The following is a 16,733-nucleotide window of genomic DNA, read 5'->3' as shown; positions in this document are numbered from 1 at the left end:
GCCCTTATCTCGATTTATGAGTTTATGTGCGCACCCGAACGAGAAAGTCATCCGTCAGCGGTCAATATGGAGTGTCTTGGAAAACAGTTGGCACGTCTTGGAGATCTTCCCAAGCTAAAGGCTATATGTTGCTGACCCTTGCGGGCAATGGTTCTTTTTTTTTCTTCTTCTTTTTCTTTTCTTTTCGGTAGCTATTAACTCCCAACAGAAGTTACAAAAGTCCGGGAATGACCCGGGAACATTCTCCTCCCGCTTGGCTTCTTCTTCATATGCCGGCCACCAACATCGATTCTATTCTACTTTTTACAAGCTTCCATCCAGCAGGTCTCTTTCTCTCTGGACATCTAGTGGTAGTTATTTCATTTGACCGGACCACCCAACAAGAAAATATGTTACAACGCTTTCTCTTTCTTGCGTTTTCGTCTTCTACTCCCGTCATCTCCGGCAGTGAAGGGGGGACCCTTTTTCGCTCTTTACCTACGTGTGCGCACGCGTGTGTGTGGACGATTGTATGAGCTGGCTTACTATTTTTGGAAAGCAAGAGAGCAGAACATCAATCAACACATCTAAACAACATCCCTTCAATACCCACCCGGCTGGACTCTGGGCGTCAAACGAGGTGGAGTCGGCTTAATGAAATGACATTTTTTAAAAATCCGGAATACATTCATAGGGGAATAAAGCATGAGAATACGCAGCCAAACAGGAGGAAACGTCATTTCATATTTCTACTTGGTTGGCTTCAACGGGAAAGCGGCGTGTCTCAAACAGAGGCACGCGTGACAAGCGACGATATAATCTCAGTTTCAATGAGTTTGTGATTTAAACCAACAGCTCACTATTCACGATATGGCAAAAACGATAACCAGATCCTCAATGAAATGCTGATAAATAACTGTTTCAATAGGAATGACAGCAGGACATTGATCTATTCGCATGTTTATCTTCATCCAACCATGCCTAACCCATGCACGAAGCCGAAAAATCCTATCGCATTACGCACTTGGAGTGTGTGTCCTCAGTTCATCGCTCCCGAGCCGACCGAAACAAATGCCACAACGGGCCAAACCCCCCTTGCCTCAGCATTTTAATGGGAGGAATTCATTGCAGCTATATTTCAACTCTTGAAAACGACTGACAGGCGAATGGAAAGAAGCTTAGGTCTTTTGCTCGGACAAGTGTGTGCTCCGCCAATAAACAAACCACCGTAAACCTACCAATGCCAGGACCACCACTGCTAAGCGGCAACCACACTACTGATAAAGGGTCCCAGCTTCCACTACGGCCATCATCTTATCTTTACGATGGACACACCCATCAGCCCCATACTGGAAAAGATTTCCGAAATAAACGATAAAAAACGGATTGAAGATAACAGGAGGCAACGTCAGTCAGGAATTTTCAATTTCCATAAAAACGTCAACAAATCTGCAACGAAAAGAAAAAGACACGAATGTAATGATGATGCTACATGTAATGATGAAGCAATTTGTTAAAAAGAAGTTTGTGTCGAGTATATCATGACGCCAGTTTTCGTAAAGAGGCCGACCCATTTGATTCATCAGGGAGGGGAAAGAGATTACAACAATTGAAAACGGCAGGCAAATGTAGGGTGATAAGGGAGATGCATTACAGCAAAAAAAGGGGGTGGGGGTGGGAGGGAGGGAGACGAAGGGGGTTGTTCAGGCTTTACGAGGGGTCAATGGTCGCCACGGTTTGCGTGCAGCCCGCCGGAGTTCTTGTGTGGCCAACTGGCGTCGAAGTTTCCTGTAATCGACAAGAAGAAAATGTAAATTTTAACCAGACTATGCAGACAAGCGATAAAAATCCCAAACGCCAGGTGACAGATGCTAGATGACTAGAGCTCGGAGGGGTTATCTCGGCTATTCAACTTACTATCGGGCTACGTCTCACTCACTTGGTAACTTGAGTCGAATGGAAAAAGAGGTCATCAGGTGCATCCATCCATGTGGGCAACTGCTTGATTCTTCCGCCCGAATGCCCATGAAGCCCGCCGCGTGATCCATGGCTGCGAGCACCTCTTCCGGCCAGTAGGTTGGGTGCGGTAAGTGACTGCGGAGCGGACGGAAGCAAACTGGGCTTTACTGTCGGCGAGATAGCGGAAGACGGTGACGGAGTGCCCTTAGTTCCAGGCAATAAGGGAGCAAGACCGCTAGAATTAGTCAAAGCAGAGACATAGAGCTCTGACGGAATATTAGGTCGCAATGAAGATATTGGTAGAGATGAAATGCTAGATAAGTTGGGTAGAAATGGAGATGCGTTGATGGGCGTTGGACTTCCGCTCATTCCCATGGCCAGACCAGACAGTGGAGCCAAAACGGAGAGTGGAGAAACATTGCTGGGACTCTCACGAGCAGATCGTTTGAAGGGAGGACCTTAAGACAAAAATTAAGAAAACACATGAAATTGAAAATAACTGTGTCCTCATAAATGTTTCAGCTTAATGAAATTGGAAAACTTACCTTCCAAAGGTGAGTCATCCAGACGCCTTTTAAGTCGGTCTCCGTCACGCTGCGGTAAGACGATCTTATCGTAAATGAGGCTACCGTCTACGTTGGAGCCAAACCAACAAGTTAGTTTATGAAACAAATTACAAATTTGTTTTGTTTAAATCATTCTACCGGCGGCTTTTGGAGGCTTTGGAAAAGCTTCACGCATCAGCTTGGGTTTGGGCAAGGAACGATCAGGCAGAATGAGCCAGGTAGCCGTAGTGGGAAGGATCTGACCACGAGCCAATCGGAAAGTCAAGTCGGCGACGCGTATACGTTTGGGAGGACGAATCGGTGCCAGCGGTTTCTGGGCACGCAACATCCAAGATTGCACTTCTGCAGGTGACTTTCGAGCCATACGCATTTGGACTACAAGGTTAAAAGAAACCAATAGTTTCACCAAAAGCTTTCTTTCGGGGACTCTGAGATTAACTTACAATCCTGTCGGATCGCTGCAGCGCTGATAGGAAGGAAAGGGAATCGTGCAGCATGACGAGGTCGCAACAAGTGAGCAGAAAACCTTCGAGCCAGCCGCGTTGTAGGTGTTACAGCTGTATAGAATTTTAAAGAAAACAATTAGATCTATTATCAATTTATAATTAAGAATCAATGTTACCCAAATAAAAAGCAGTTCGAGTCTACGATGAACGAGGATAATCGAAGGAAACGGTAGACCACGAGCCAAAGAAAAATTGTGCATATTAGATCAAATAATTCCCCAATTCACACAAAAATGTTATGTATAACTTCGAAGGGAGAACTAAAATCTCCATTTTTTTAGAAGCTGGCCTACCTTTCCACATCCTTGAGTTGTGCAACGATGTGGACGTGATGTCAGGGCTTCAGGACCACCACTCAAGTTCTTGGACTCTTCGTCGGATGAAGCAGGCAAGGCTGCCTTATTCGATACGGTGAGATCCCCGTACTTTTTCCAATAGGACCAACACGATTGGCACAATCTGCTTTGTGGTGGAACGGCAGACGAGGCAGTATTATTTGGACTCCATGCGTACCATTGAACCGAAGTTGCAACTGGAAAACGAAATGTGTTAACAGTTAAAAAGCCGGACCGAAAACGATTGTAATTGGAGTTACCTGCGCAACATTCACAAAATTTGCCCGGACCCAAACCAATTTCGATTTGGTGAGCTCCGTTCTTCGATGATTGCGGAAGAGGTGGACCAATTGCAGCGGGATGAGGTTTGTTACTAAAAATAATTCAAACAAAAAAGATGTTTCGAATGCAATAAATTATTTGTATGGTACTGGTATTGCTTACTATGTAGGTATGTAGACTTGTTTTAGTTTTGATTCAGCTTCGACAGCCTTCACTCTTTTTTGTTGAACGTAGCGATCAGTAGTTTTCCATAAATAATAGTATTCGATTAAGCTGGACGGGACTTTCCAATTCAAAAAATCTTGGCGAACATCATTAAAATCTTTTCCGTATTTCTCTGTGATAACACCAAATAAATGATAGTGAGTAAACTAAATAATCGGAACACATCAGAAATCCGATATTACCCATTGCTTCTTCAAAAAGATTTGCTTCAGAGGCGGACCACTCTTCCATTTGATCACGACATAAAATAGGACCAGTTGGGGGAATGAGAGCGCACGTTGCTTTGCCTAAATCATATTCTGACTGGTGTAGTGCATCCATGGCATGGAACTAAAATTTAAAAAAAAATTAAGATGCAAAGAATATTTGAATTTCAAAATGGTTCATAGTTCACATACCAAAGTTATATCTCTTGAAGCAGCAGCTGCACTCATGTGTAAGCTGGGTTGTTTGACAGAAGAAGAACAATCTAATGCTCGGGCGAATGTTCCCACTGATCTCGCAACAACCAGGAACTGATCTATTTCACGATCTGATAACCCGTGTTCAGGGGTCCACGTTAAGACTTCTAATTCTTCCATGTTGCGACCGTCTGTAGTACCTGTATTGACATATATGTTAGTATTTCTTACGAATATAATCACCAGGTAAAGTTATTGACCTTCTTTCATAAGAGGGGTGATCTCTGCCTGAAACCGGGAACCAACGCGGATTTCTCCACGATCAGCTAGCAGAGTTCGCTGCACTGGATCGTACACCAATGTATAAAAAAATGCGTCCTAAAATTTAATTGTTGGAACTTAGAAAGTGGTTGATCATAATGAGAATTAATAATAGTATAATACCTCTTTGTCAATGTAAGACGAAAATGATTCAGTCTCATTAAGGAGGGTAACACTGCATTTTCCACGAATATTTGTTGCTGGAAGAATTTCAACTTGTTTTGAAAGGAACAATTCTCTTTGATTAAGCTGATTTTTTTGTTTCAAATTCAACTCTTCATCTACTGGCTCTTTCTCTTCAACCTTTTCAACTGCTTCTTTCTCTGTTTTAATTTCAACTACAGAGGTAGTTTTTTCTTCTTCCTTTTTGCTTGAAGTATTGTCACCATCTGATTCTGTTTCCATCTTGACTGCAGGATCAGGATCAGCAGATGCACCATCAGCATTTGATGTAGGTGATGTGACAGCTTTTGCAGGAGAGCTGATTGGATCGGTTTTAGCTGTACCATTACCATTATTTTCATTTACTCCACCATCAACAAATTCTAATAAAAATTCATTTTGAGATCAAGTAATTATTTAAATTTGTTAAACTAATAAGCTCACCTTGATGTTTATCAGCAAGGGAAAGCAGGGTAGCAGGTATGTCCCTTCGTCGAAAATAGCACATAACTTTGGCTTCCACATTACCGCTTGATGTCTAAATAGACACAAAATAATACTATCTGACAGGTGAAAGAAGATTACACTGACTTCCTACCTTATTTAACTCTTCAATCCTTCGAATTTGATAAGGCATGGAGGGTGCAGTCTCAAAGTAGACATAGTCTGAAATTAACAACACATTAATAAATAAATATCACTCGGTCGAACCAATGTTGTTCATCGCGCCGAGTCTTGACATGTTACCCGGCGTATGTCATTGGCATTTCTTATATGATAAAGACACTTACCCCCCACTCGATACATATTAGTTGTCATTTTCCAGTAGAAAACTTCGTCACTTAGTGTAATTCACAACAAAAAGTGCTTAATATAGTCAAATTATCATGAATAGTGAAAAACTCTGGTCGTACAAGCAACTTGGTACAAGTGTCTTCAGTTGCACCAAGCTGCCGCTAGGGGTGGCGTTTAATTGCACTACGGATCTTAGATGGACGCTGAACCCTTCTCTGAACCAACCAAACAAACCAAACTCGATTTTTCACAAGCGCCAAGCGCGCTCGCGCTCCAGATTGCAGATTGTTAAGAAATGAAATGTATCCTAGATTTTTAACGTTATTTCCTAGTAACTTGAAAAATAATTGTTCTTGTATGGCTTGAAATCAAAATTTTTATAACGACAAATCATTGGTAAAAATAGCAAAAGGAATTTAATATATTTCTATTTTTTTTACCGGAATTTAAATTTTTCGAGGAATTGACAGTGCAGGTAGCTGAGATATGATTAAAACAGCACAATGCATTTTATAAATGTGCTTACTCGAATTTAGATATTTGAACTCAAAACCGGGTACGTTCTGAAGTATCTCTTTAGATTCTTCTGAATTTCGGAGAGCTTAAAGATAAAATAAAAATAAGATAAACACTGGTTTCATTTTATTGCTTTAATTTATTTGCGCAGTTATCTCTCTTTCCCTCTGGCCGTTTTAAGTTAAAATTAAAGATTTCAATTGCGCACCTGCTGTTGTAGGTGGTGTTAGCACTAAGCAGGCATATATGCCTGCACTATAGTGCAGTGCGTTTTTCACCCAAATAGCATACCCCTGCAAATAGTAAGAATAATCTAATAAATGTTGTCGGGTACTTCAAAATGTATTTATTATTTATAATATATATGTGTGTAACATGAACTGAGATTGGTTCATAATTCTTAAAATAAACAGTTTCACTCAGGTTCCAAATAACGGCTAACTTGGGCAGCTCGAGTAACATTGACTGTAGAGTTTTATTGCTCCACAAGCTGCATCAGTAAGGCTGTGCCAGATACTCTGATCCAAATCCAATCCACGAACCTTCTCTTCCGGTAGAAACACAATATCTACCGATTCGTCAGCTTCTGCTTGACAACTCTTCAAATAGAGATTTTCTACTTCTTTAGATGTCAAAGAGCAACTGCAAATATATGATCAGAATTTTATTTTAAAATGTGAGACAATTAACTCTTAAAAATGCACTCACAGCACAAGAAATTCAGCACTCGGCCGCCCAAGTCGTTCGAGGCTTCGAACTACTCCTAACAGTAGAGGGTCCTTTAATGATTCCAGTGGTAAATTAACTTCATCGCGAATTTCACATTTAACCGAGTCGAAAACCTCTTCTCGAATTCGAAGCGAGTTTTCTGGAGCAGTGCATTCTTCTTCTGTCCAAGACTGTATAGATGTTGACACATTATCTGGTTCAGGGTGACCACCAGGCCTATCTAGTTTGCCTTTGTCCTCACCAGTCCACATAGCACGTTTCAAGAACAGAAATTTGCCATCTGAAGTTAACAACAGAGATCCTACACCCAATGGGTCAGCTAAGCACGACCGCTTATTGTTAAAACACCGAGTTCCGTACGCAACTAACTCCTTCCCAAATGGATTGCAATTTGTTCCTATTAACTCCATGTAAGTTGTTAGTCCCAGATTAAAAACAACTTGGTTATCATCATCAATTGTTATACCTTCAAATCGAAATTTTGATTGATTGTATAACCTATCATTATTTTTACATTTTTCATTCCATATCAACTTAATAGATTTTTCTATCCAAATATCAGATTTGTTGTTAAATCTGCTAGAAAAATGTATTTGGGTTTGACTTCTTAAGATGGGTATTTTGCTGAAACTCAAGTTGATAATTTCAACTCCTTCTGTCCCATTTTGTGTTTTGAAAGTGAACTCATCCATAGAAACGGTTTTTTAAAAACAACTAAAATCTCCCGGTGCTTACAGTGATGATGTGTGTTCTATTCGATTTGATAGAGCAATGATGATCTATTCAAAAACAAGCGCAGAATGACATTATTATTTTCCTGTGTTTATTACTTAAATTACAAAAACTACGTACCTAAACATTGATTGGAGAGTAAAAATGTATGCAAGTCAAGCACGAACACAAGACCATTAAATCTTACATGAATATTCAGTCAAAACATTTTTTTGACGAAACGCTAACAAATAAGTTTATTGTTTACCATGGTTTACCAAATTTCGTTGACGTTGACAGAAGTTAGTTCCTAATGATTACATAAAATCTCGGTAGAGGACCCTGTTTTACAACAAATAAATTAACTAGCGCCTCGAGTGCTGAAAAGTGAAATCGTATCTTTCAGGAATAGTAAGATCACGGATTTGCGACGGATGGAAGGATTCACCAGGAATTTTCTTTATTTGCATAGCCATATAATGTATCTATTCAGTATATCAAACTGCTACACCACGGTAAAAATGGACAGTAGATGGCTATAACGACGTTGAAATTTAGCCTTACATTTTAACACCAAGAACTATCTAAGAGACACTTGCCATGAAACCAGGAATGCATTAGTTGGTTAATCTCGGTTAGACCTTTAACGTCCACACCTTCCTCTATTTCTTCCGGCATCTAAATAATGACAACGGGACAATTTTAAGAGAACTCATTTCAAAAATAACAATTGATTGACCTAATAAGCACTGCTTACCAACGACGGTGGAACAACGCGACGGCATACATGTCGACGGGTGTGTTCTTTGAAGGCCTCTGTCAAATCAGATTTCAATGATTCAGTCAGACAAGGCTTGCAAAGCTTACATTCAAGACTGGAACAATTGGCACAACGGGAGGCCGCACACCGCTCGGGAAATACGACTAAATCTTTAAACGCCACTTCGGGCTGCGATAGTAGTTCATCGTCAGTTCTAATTCCCAAAAATTATTTAGTTAAGACATTAAAAACCATGAAGAAATAAGAAAATGTCAAAGCTATTTTTTTACCCGACTGAATTTGGATATCCAGAAGGAATAATACCGATCAGTTTCAATACATTGAAGATGACCTGTTCATACATTAGCCTGTTTGGAGGGAAGTGTTGAGACGACAAATTTGGTGACATGTTCGCCTGGAATATTAATTTGTAAATTTAATAATCAATAATTATTCACGGTTTCTAAAGTCATACTTCCATAATGAAGACGTTGAGATCTTCGTCCACAACGAAATCCACTCGAATCATTTCGAAAAAATTACGAGATGACGCAAATTTGGAACTTGCCGATGCCAAGGATAATTCTCGTCTCAACAGCATTGTTCGAATCGCATCATCAATTTGCTGCCAAATGATTTTAGGATCTTTACCTTTTATCAGATAAATTCATTTTTAAAAATGTATAAATTCATTGAGAAACAAGAAATTTTTTTTTTTAATGTCCTTGCCAAGCCGTACAAGCGTACCTATGCTGAGAAGGTAGGCATTAAAAGACTCCTTCATACCGAATCCCAAACCTGAATAATACGGTTTCAATGACGAAACGTTCCATATTGGTAAATAGTCATCTCCAATTACATATTTATCGATTTTCTTAACATCAAAAGGATGGTATTTTTCTGGACAAAATCTGAAATCGTGATTCAAAGAAATTTTTAAAAATTAATAATTTAACGAGGGGTTAACCGGGTTAACCTCGTTAAATCTTTCGGCGGAGGTAGGAAAACTTTTAATACCGAAATAGGATGTCACCATCATAGATATAGACTCTAAGTGGTTCGATTGACGTAATGATCGTATAAACACCAATATCGAACTTGTGCCCATCTGCCGGTTATTTAATGATCAGTTAGACAAAAGTTGAAATTAAGTCGCTTACATTAAAATAAACGCGCCGCACCTATCAAAAAAGGTTTGCGAACGTACTCTTGGACGAACGTCCCTGGTGTCTCCAAGTCTAGATCAACCAACGGTTGGATTTTGATACCTCGGTGATTGTTACTTTTCTGGACAAACAAACTTTCGGGATTCTTCTTTGCCTAGATCATAAAATTTTTATCAAGCTTTTCTCCAGTTTACTCTACTTTCTATCTACACTACTATTTTTTCAAATACTTTTTACCGATTTGAACTAAGATGTAAAGAAATTTTTTAAACTTAATGATAAGATTACAAATTGATGAACCAAATATTAGAAGATGGGAAATCACTTACATAATTAATTAACTCCGCCTTTTGTTGAGGAATTTTGAAAGCCACAGGAACGTGCGGCAATCCGGAAGTAGCCAAATTCACCTTGTTGGTGATATATCCTGATCCAGGAAAATGGTTGACCTACTTAATGAAGTATTTTACCATTTGAAAATCAAAATAACGCAAATTACTATTAACATAATAGGCTACTTAAGATTAATTACGTCTTTTAAATTCTAGTTTGTGGCTTTCAGTGTTACATAATTTCTATTCCGCTTTTTTAATATTTTGTGGGACGTAGCTATTTTCTAGTCCATTAAAGTTACTGTCATATTTCACTTAGCGGTCTCAAAAGATAGAATCCTAAATAGCGCAAGTGCAGCAGCAACGAAATATGGAAACAAAATTTCGTCGGTGAAACATAAAGCAACATATTTTTATAACATCGATAATGACGTAATACTAGTAACTATAACCACAATAGAAGACATAATAATATCGCGCATAAACTGTGCTTTTATATGTAAAATAAAAAAAAATGTAAGGAAATATGTTCTATTATTTTTAACCTTTTTGTGCTTTGGTAGATTCACCAATTTATCCTTCAGAACCCTAAAAGGATATTCATAAGACCTGTAATAACAAAAGCCGAAAGTCAATAAATGTCGCAAAAAAATCTTTTCAATGAAATAGAATTAGATTTTTTTACCAGAGAAGATTCCAATCAGAAGAATAAATGCTACCGCGAACATAACCGGCTCTTTCTAATAAGGTAAACACATGCTCCAAGTATCCTGAGTCCAACTATTCAAAAAATTAAATAGAATTTTTTTTTAAAGAAACAAAAAGAAAGCACAACAACAACCTCTCCCCCTCCTTAATAAACATACAAATAAAAAACCAATAAACAAAAAACATAATATGTAAAAAGATACAGTAAAAATAACATACCTTTCTTCCAAATGCAGCGTAAATAAGAGGCCGAGTGGTATTTAGAGATGCACCCGTTGCACCGTGGCAATCTGGTTTAGTTTCCAAATAAAAGACGTTCCAAATATTGAAGGTAATAAAAAGAAACCCAAGGGTAACCATCGACAAGACAGCAGATTTGTTTCTCATGATCGAGGAAGCCAAGCGAAATGCACGGTTCTTTTCATCATTTGAGGTGGGGTTTTTAGAAGATAGAATTGAATAAGATAACAGATTAAAATTTACATAAATCATGCAGACAACAGCAACAATTCGAACTTAGTTTCACATCTTTTACAGTATCTAAACAAATTTCTGACTTACCAGCATCATGGTGAATTACAATCGATTTAAAAGAGAATGAATCATATCCCGTTCTGCCAGCATGGCCCCTGTTAAGAAATACCTCGATCAACCGAACTGAACACACAAAATCACTAGCAAATGAAATATACCGGCACTGTACAGAACGGTCTTGAAAAAGCTACGCAGTGAAGCAGACTGAAAGTCACGGGCAACAGAGAGAGAATAAAAGACAGGTATTCGAGTAGACGAAAACGGCCCCCGGGCTTTTTGGTCTTCTTCTCTCCCCAAAAGCAGGTCATTTCCTCCCTTTTTTGTGCGGCACCGAAGTGACCGCAATCAAATTCGGAATGCTTTTAATGCAAAAATCTTTCGATGACGGTAAATTTGACAAATCAAATGTATTTCTGAAACTTCATTTCATCGAACGGTAAGAAGCAAAGTTTGCACAAATCGTCTGTAGAGATTAGGTAATAAGCTTCTCTTGTTTCTTACTTGAACACCCCTTGCCCAGTGAATGAAGAGCGTCGACGAACAAATAATTCGATGCAGACATTCTACATTTTGAGACTGACATCCCATTCTTTGGAAACCGATAAATTCGGTTTCCTCAGAACCAATACCTGGCTAGTCGTATCATAACGATATTCGACAGCTCGACCTGTGTTATCTTCTATACTGGACGGTGACCGGTTTAATCCCGCAATGACGATTTTTTCAATCAACTCTGGGGTTTCAAAAGCTCCTTGATTTGAAATTCTGTAAAAATAAAACAGTGTTATTATTTTGTCTTGTGAAACTGCTAGTTGTGAAATAAATGTTTAGTTACTTCGATGAAAGTACGTGATTTTCCATGCTTAATTCCAGGATTAGGTAACTTCCTTTTTGATAATCCAAAGATTGGCCATCATCTACGTAAAGGCGACCTTGAGCTTTGCCCTGTATTCCATGACGTTTGAATCATTACAAAAACTAAATTAAATTATTTCGTTCCGCAAATATTGAATTGAATTTACCTGCTTGTCCAAAGTCACAATTAATGTATAAGGATCTTTGGCCATTAAAGATGATGCTCGTCTAGCACGTTCCTTCTTCGGAACAATAGTACCTCCTCGTTGGAATACAGGAATCTAACAAAACACATGGCCACATGACCCACTGAAAAGTAAAAAATCTGATGAGGTATAATTAATACCTTATTGATTGCCACTGGAATCGTCTGGTACCCAGAGCCTTGATAAACTTTGTAGGTCTCGATTTCATACCAGAGGGTATTATCTCCAGGGAAGTAAACACTGACTTCCGTTTCTCCTGATCGAACAACTGGATGCACCAAAATCGAGTCACCTAAAACGAAAGTAAAATAATTACTCCCATGCATAAATTCAAAGAGAAAAATAAAAAATGTTTTACCTAACAAAAATTGATTATCCATAGAGAATGTCTCTACGTCTTGCGGATATTCCATCCAGAGTGGGCGCATGGGGGGAGTGGCAGTCTTTTCGTGCTCGTAAAACAATGTATACCAAAGAGGTAAGTAGGTATAGCGTTGCTTGATGCTTGATTTAATAAGTTTGTTAGTCTGCTCATCAAATAGCCAAGGTTCGCGACGTTTTGTATGAAGGTGAGCATGTCCACGAAAGAATGGCTGGAACGCACCAGCTTGGTACCATCTTGTCAATAGCTCCGAATTGGGATTATTGAAGAAACCTCCAACATCCGCTCCACAAAACGGAATACCAGAGACAGAAAGGCTGAGAAGCATAGGAACGGCTATGGCTAAATGTTCCCAGTCGGCAATGTTATCACCAGTCCAAACAGCTCCAAATCGCTGACTTCCGGCAAAAAAGGAGCGCGAAAGTACAAACGGACGTAATTTATAGTCAGAACGCATCAACTGGCCACGGATAGTACCCTCCACCTAAAATTCATACAGATTAATATGCCTCAGTATGAGAAGAAGACAAGTTTGGAATTTGAAACATACCACCATCATGCCGTACATATTGTGAACATCACGGTGCTCATATCCACCGTAGTGCAAACAATCTTTAGGCATAGTGACTTCCGGCCCGTTAAAAACCGATGGCTCATTCATATCGTTCCACGTGTATACGTCCAAGGACGTACCTGAGAAGAATCTGAATTATTGAAAATCGATGACAATATTGGAGTAATTTTAGTACCTTCATATTTATCCAACGCGAACCGAGAGGCCCAGTAATCTCTAACGTTAGGGTTAAAAAAGTCGGGATAACTGGCAGAGCCTGGCCAACACCAACCTTCATAAATTTTCCCATCTTTATCTTTGACATAGAAATCATTCTGTTCGCAATGCTCGTGGAAAAAGAAGGACGAATCGCGTTTCATGTGTGGGTCGACAATAGTCACCAACTTTCTACCCTTTGCGGTCAAGTTCTGTGCCATTTCTAATGGGTCAGGAAACTTTATCGGGTCCCACGTAAAATACCTTAAAATAAAAGCCAAAATTAATATCGCAAGTAATTGACTTAGTTTGAGAATTTTTACATCACAAAATAATATAACTGATTTCGTCATTAAAATAACTTACTTTTTGCCATCTGTGTGCTCGATATCAAGCCACAAAACATCATAAGGTATATCGTGGAGATCGAAGCCTTTATCGACATTGTGAACATCTTCTTGGTCGTTGTAGTTCCAACGGCACTGGTGATAGCCAAGTGCAAATCGCTGAGGAAGGGGAGTTGTACCCGTCAAGCTACCATACTGGCGAACCACATCCTTCGGTGTAGGCCCCGTCATAATGTAGAGATCAATAATTCCACTTTCTGAGAACCAATGTGTCTGCTGGTGAGGCTCATTGCCTCCACCTGATACAAGATTCATGAGAGAGGACACCACACTTCCAGAAGACGACTCTTCAATATCGACATAAGTTTCAGCTGCGTTGTTCCAAAACACTCCAACGGCACCCTGTTGCCTGAAGCACACAAACCAGAAACACGTTGTAAAACGCAAGTATTTTAATGGCCAAATTTTATTAAAGTACCTTTTGGCAATCATAAAAGGTACAGCTCCATACAAAGCCATGGGGTTGTAGAGTTCGTACTCAAAAACGTCGGTGTTGTAAAGACGGTACGGATCACCATTTCTACAAGATAAAAATGTTATTTTCTTCCATTGACTTGAAATCACAAACAAATTTATACTTGGTCTGCTTTAAGGCAAAGGTATCTGCATGTTCAGGAATACCATACACATGCCTAGAGCCGGGGAAAGAGATGTCTACGCCAACTGAAGTGGGACCGTAAGGCTTGGAATCGACGTGAGATTTGAACGTTTCTTCCCACAGGCCGGGCTCCTCTTCTTCCTGGGGCTTTTCTTCGGGGTTCTTTACTTCGCCTTCTTCCTGTTCTAATCCTTCAACAGGATCAGAAGGGTTTGCCTCAGTTGCAGCTGCTTCACTGTGAAAGGAGAAAGATGAGTTTACCCTATAAAATGCAATTCTTCTAAGCATAATGTAGCACTCTGAATAGCAACTGCATCTTTATTTGCTGACGGACTAAAAAAAAAAAAGAAAAAAAAAACGCACAAACTAAATGGCAACTGCCTTGGTCCAAATCTAAAGGATTAAGTGGGAGGCTAGTACGCAATATCCTAGCGATACAAGGTTATGTAACATATAGGTGGAGACCAACCGGAAGTCTTTCATTGTTAAGCCATAATATGCAGAATAAACGCTTAATTACAGAGGGGGAGGATCGTAGGTTGATAGATTTACCTGGACCAAGGCAGCCATTGTAGCACCCACGAATATGCTTTTCCAGGTAAGGATGAGCCAACAGATCCTACAGTTTGGGCAACTGAGGTCATGGCTTCCCACAACCTGACCAATCACAGTCGTTAAACTAAATCCGTGCCTATTTACAGATTGTCTTTCACACGCTAACGAAAGATATGCTAAATTATCTTAATCAATATGATAAACTACTTGTAAATAGTTCAAGATCATAATTTTTTTTTACAGCTTTCCCTGAACTTGTTAACAAAGTTGTGGTTGATGGAAAGTGAGAAGATTACCATAAGAAAAAATAACTAAATGATTAATCCCCGCGAACTTCCTACTCAAGAGCGGATGTGCAGATAATTATGTCACAAATTGAATGATTACTTGGATTTGCGGACACGTTGATGTTCAAAGTTTAGTAAGCCCCTTGCATTCACAGAGATGACTAGTTGGTCTCCATCATAGACATCAAGACGAAATGGCTTGACAAGCAGGATAGCTTTGCCAGTGCCGCCAAATGAAAGGGATATTGAATCGCTAGATTGCTCCAGGATTTTCAAACTATGAAATTAAGAAAGGCAAATGTAAGTAAACAGACCATATTGTTTTTAATCGGAAGGGGTACCTTGAAAGTTGTGGACTTCCAGAAAGGGATTCCTGTGACCTATAACGTAACTTGATAGGATTGATTTCATCAAGCTGTAAATGAAGAGTTGAATCAGCCAACGCTATAAGCTGCAGTTGAAGTCTTGCTTGACTGCGAGAGCTGATGACTTGCACTTGGAGGCTATTTATGGTGGAATTTAAGCTATCCAACAAAATTTCCCAAGGTGAATTTCCAAGCTGTGTTGCTCTCTGACGTCTTGAAAAACAGCATTAAATTAGTATTGAGATAACATTAACAAGAAATTCAAACTTACTTGCAAAATGCATTCTGATCACATGTTTTAAAATTACCACGATCAACTGCTATGCAGGATTGAATGGTCACCCCACATATGACGAGGGTGAATAAAAGCCAGGAATGATCCATTGAGGACCTGGATTTAAATCTTAACTATAAAATTTTACAGAAATATTAAATAATGTGAATTTTAAACAAAGAGAAAATAAACTAAAGCAGTCATTTTACACCAAAGTCTTTAAAAAAGCCCCAGAAAAATTTATGAGATTGTCACGAGTCTAACATACCGTCATACCGTCCACGTCACAAAGGCGAGATTTCTTCAATTCAAAGAATAGGTGTTTACGACTTAATATGTTAGTCTTATTGCGAGCTACTTACTTAAGCAATAAACAAACCGTTCATGAGAGAACGTTTATGAGCGATTTTCTATTGCAGAAAATCGTGTGATCAACTTACCGGCGGTTTTTTCGATGATGAACGGCGCCGAATTCTCAGCAGTTAGCAACTATTGAATTGGATTCGTTGCATGGCCTACTATAGTCACGGCCCATCATCGTACGCTTCTGTGTGGGACCAATTTTGGGTTCCCTGCCCCTTTCCTGTTGCCATAGTACATAGCCAGAGGGTCGTAAGTATCGCACTATGCAAGCCAGACACAGAATCTGCGGAAACGTGGAACAAAAACCGATACTTACGACCCTCTGGCTATGTACTATGGCAACAGGAAAGGGGCAGGGAACCCAAAATTGGTCCCACACAGAAGCGTACGATGATGGGCCGTGACTATAGTAGGCCATGATTCGTTGTCAAAACCAAGAAAATACGCCACCTAACGGTAATTTAAATGTAGTGTCCGTGATATCCCAAAGATGGACGAATTAATTACTAACACAGATCCAGAGACAAATAGAGAATAGAGATAACAGCTCATGAATCACTTCATGCTCAATCAAGGAGGCTTTTCATATTTTCAAACAAGTTTAGCACGCAAGGGTATCGCCAAGCATAGTAGCCGTGGATAGCAAATCTGATTAAATCGTCCCTTGCAGACACCTGGCAGTACG

At 39.4% G+C, this 16,733-nt stretch overlaps 4 protein-coding genes across 10 annotated transcripts; all 4 read right to left on the bottom strand.

Moving 5' to 3' along the window:
* Nucleotides 1-1,456: 1,456 nt before the first annotated feature.
* Nucleotides 1,457-5,727, bottom strand: LOC124192765 (metastasis-associated protein MTA3-like). The gene is made up of 16 exons (XM_046586246.1): nt 5,528-5,727; nt 5,335-5,402; nt 5,181-5,274; nt 4,698-5,119; nt 4,514-4,631; nt 4,251-4,453; nt 4,035-4,182; nt 3,790-3,964; nt 3,606-3,718; nt 3,304-3,542; nt 3,127-3,148; nt 2,948-3,061; nt 2,643-2,879; nt 2,484-2,570; nt 1,919-2,396; nt 1,457-1,767 (listed from the first exon to the last, which is right to left on the bottom strand). The coding sequence occupies exons 1-16, from the start codon at nt 5,553-5,555 to the stop codon at nt 1,683-1,685; spliced, it is 2,631 nt and encodes an 876-aa protein (XP_046442202.1). The 5' UTR covers nt 5,556-5,727; the 3' UTR covers nt 1,457-1,682.
* Nucleotides 5,728-6,373: 646 nt separating this feature from the next.
* On the bottom strand, nt 6,374-11,242 carry LOC124192762 (probable tubulin polyglutamylase ttll-15). Of its 2 annotated transcripts, none has more exons than XM_046586244.1 (15): nt 11,015-11,242; nt 10,673-10,870; nt 10,431-10,525; nt 10,291-10,354; nt 9,743-9,862; nt 9,429-9,567; nt 9,265-9,355; nt 8,995-9,158; nt 8,723-8,898; nt 8,538-8,662; nt 8,245-8,461; nt 7,629-8,165; nt 7,243-7,555; nt 6,756-7,173; nt 6,374-6,689 (listed from the first exon to the last, which is right to left on the bottom strand). In XM_046586244.1, exons 1-12 carry the CDS (start codon nt 11,021-11,023, stop codon nt 8,055-8,057), a joined length of 1,509 nt encoding a protein of 502 aa, XP_046442200.1. In that variant the 5' UTR covers nt 11,024-11,242; the 3' UTR covers nt 6,374-6,689; nt 6,756-7,173; nt 7,243-7,555; nt 7,629-8,054. The 2 variants fall into 2 exon arrangements, with proteins under 2 accessions (XP_046442200.1, XP_046442199.1); XM_046586243.1 differs by having other exon boundaries at nt 6,756-7,555; nt 11,015-11,082; nt 11,146-11,242.
* On the bottom strand, nt 6,485-7,027 carry LOC124192536 (uridine diphosphate glucose pyrophosphatase NUDT22-like). Its single transcript, XM_046585895.1, has 2 exons — nt 6,756-7,027; nt 6,485-6,689 (listed from the first exon to the last, which is right to left on the bottom strand). Exons 1-2 carry the CDS (start codon nt 7,025-7,027, stop codon nt 6,485-6,487), a joined length of 477 nt encoding a protein of 158 aa, XP_046441851.1.
* Nucleotides 11,243-11,375: 133 nt separating the features above from the next.
* LOC124192760 (neutral alpha-glucosidase AB-like) lies at nt 11,376-16,200 on the bottom strand. 6 transcript variants are annotated; one of them, XM_046586237.1, is made up of 15 exons: nt 16,126-16,200; nt 15,683-15,819; nt 15,388-15,624; nt 15,147-15,323; nt 14,757-14,861; nt 14,185-14,439; nt 14,025-14,126; nt 13,566-13,955; nt 13,180-13,463; nt 12,981-13,123; nt 12,407-12,914; nt 12,189-12,340; nt 12,010-12,123; nt 11,823-11,932; nt 11,376-11,752 (listed from the first exon to the last, which is right to left on the bottom strand). In XM_046586237.1, exons 2-15 carry the CDS (start codon nt 15,793-15,795, stop codon nt 11,551-11,553), a joined length of 2,892 nt encoding a protein of 963 aa, XP_046442193.1. In that variant the 5' UTR covers nt 15,796-15,819; nt 16,126-16,200; the 3' UTR covers nt 11,376-11,550. The 6 variants fall into 6 exon arrangements, with proteins under 6 accessions (XP_046442193.1, XP_046442191.1, XP_046442190.1 ...); XM_046586235.1 differs by having other exon boundaries at nt 15,683-15,802; nt 16,126-16,194; XM_046586234.1 differs by having other exon boundaries at nt 15,954-16,141.
* Between the last annotated feature and the right edge of the window lie 533 nt (nt 16,201-16,733).

Source organism: Daphnia pulex, chromosome 4 (genome assembly GCF_021134715.1).
Source record: "Daphnia pulex isolate KAP4 chromosome 4, ASM2113471v1".
Taxonomy (NCBI): Eukaryota; Metazoa; Arthropoda; class Branchiopoda; order Diplostraca; family Daphniidae; genus Daphnia; species Daphnia pulex.
Note: the sequence above shows the minus strand (reverse complement) of the source record. Positions and strands in the feature narration are given on the sequence as shown.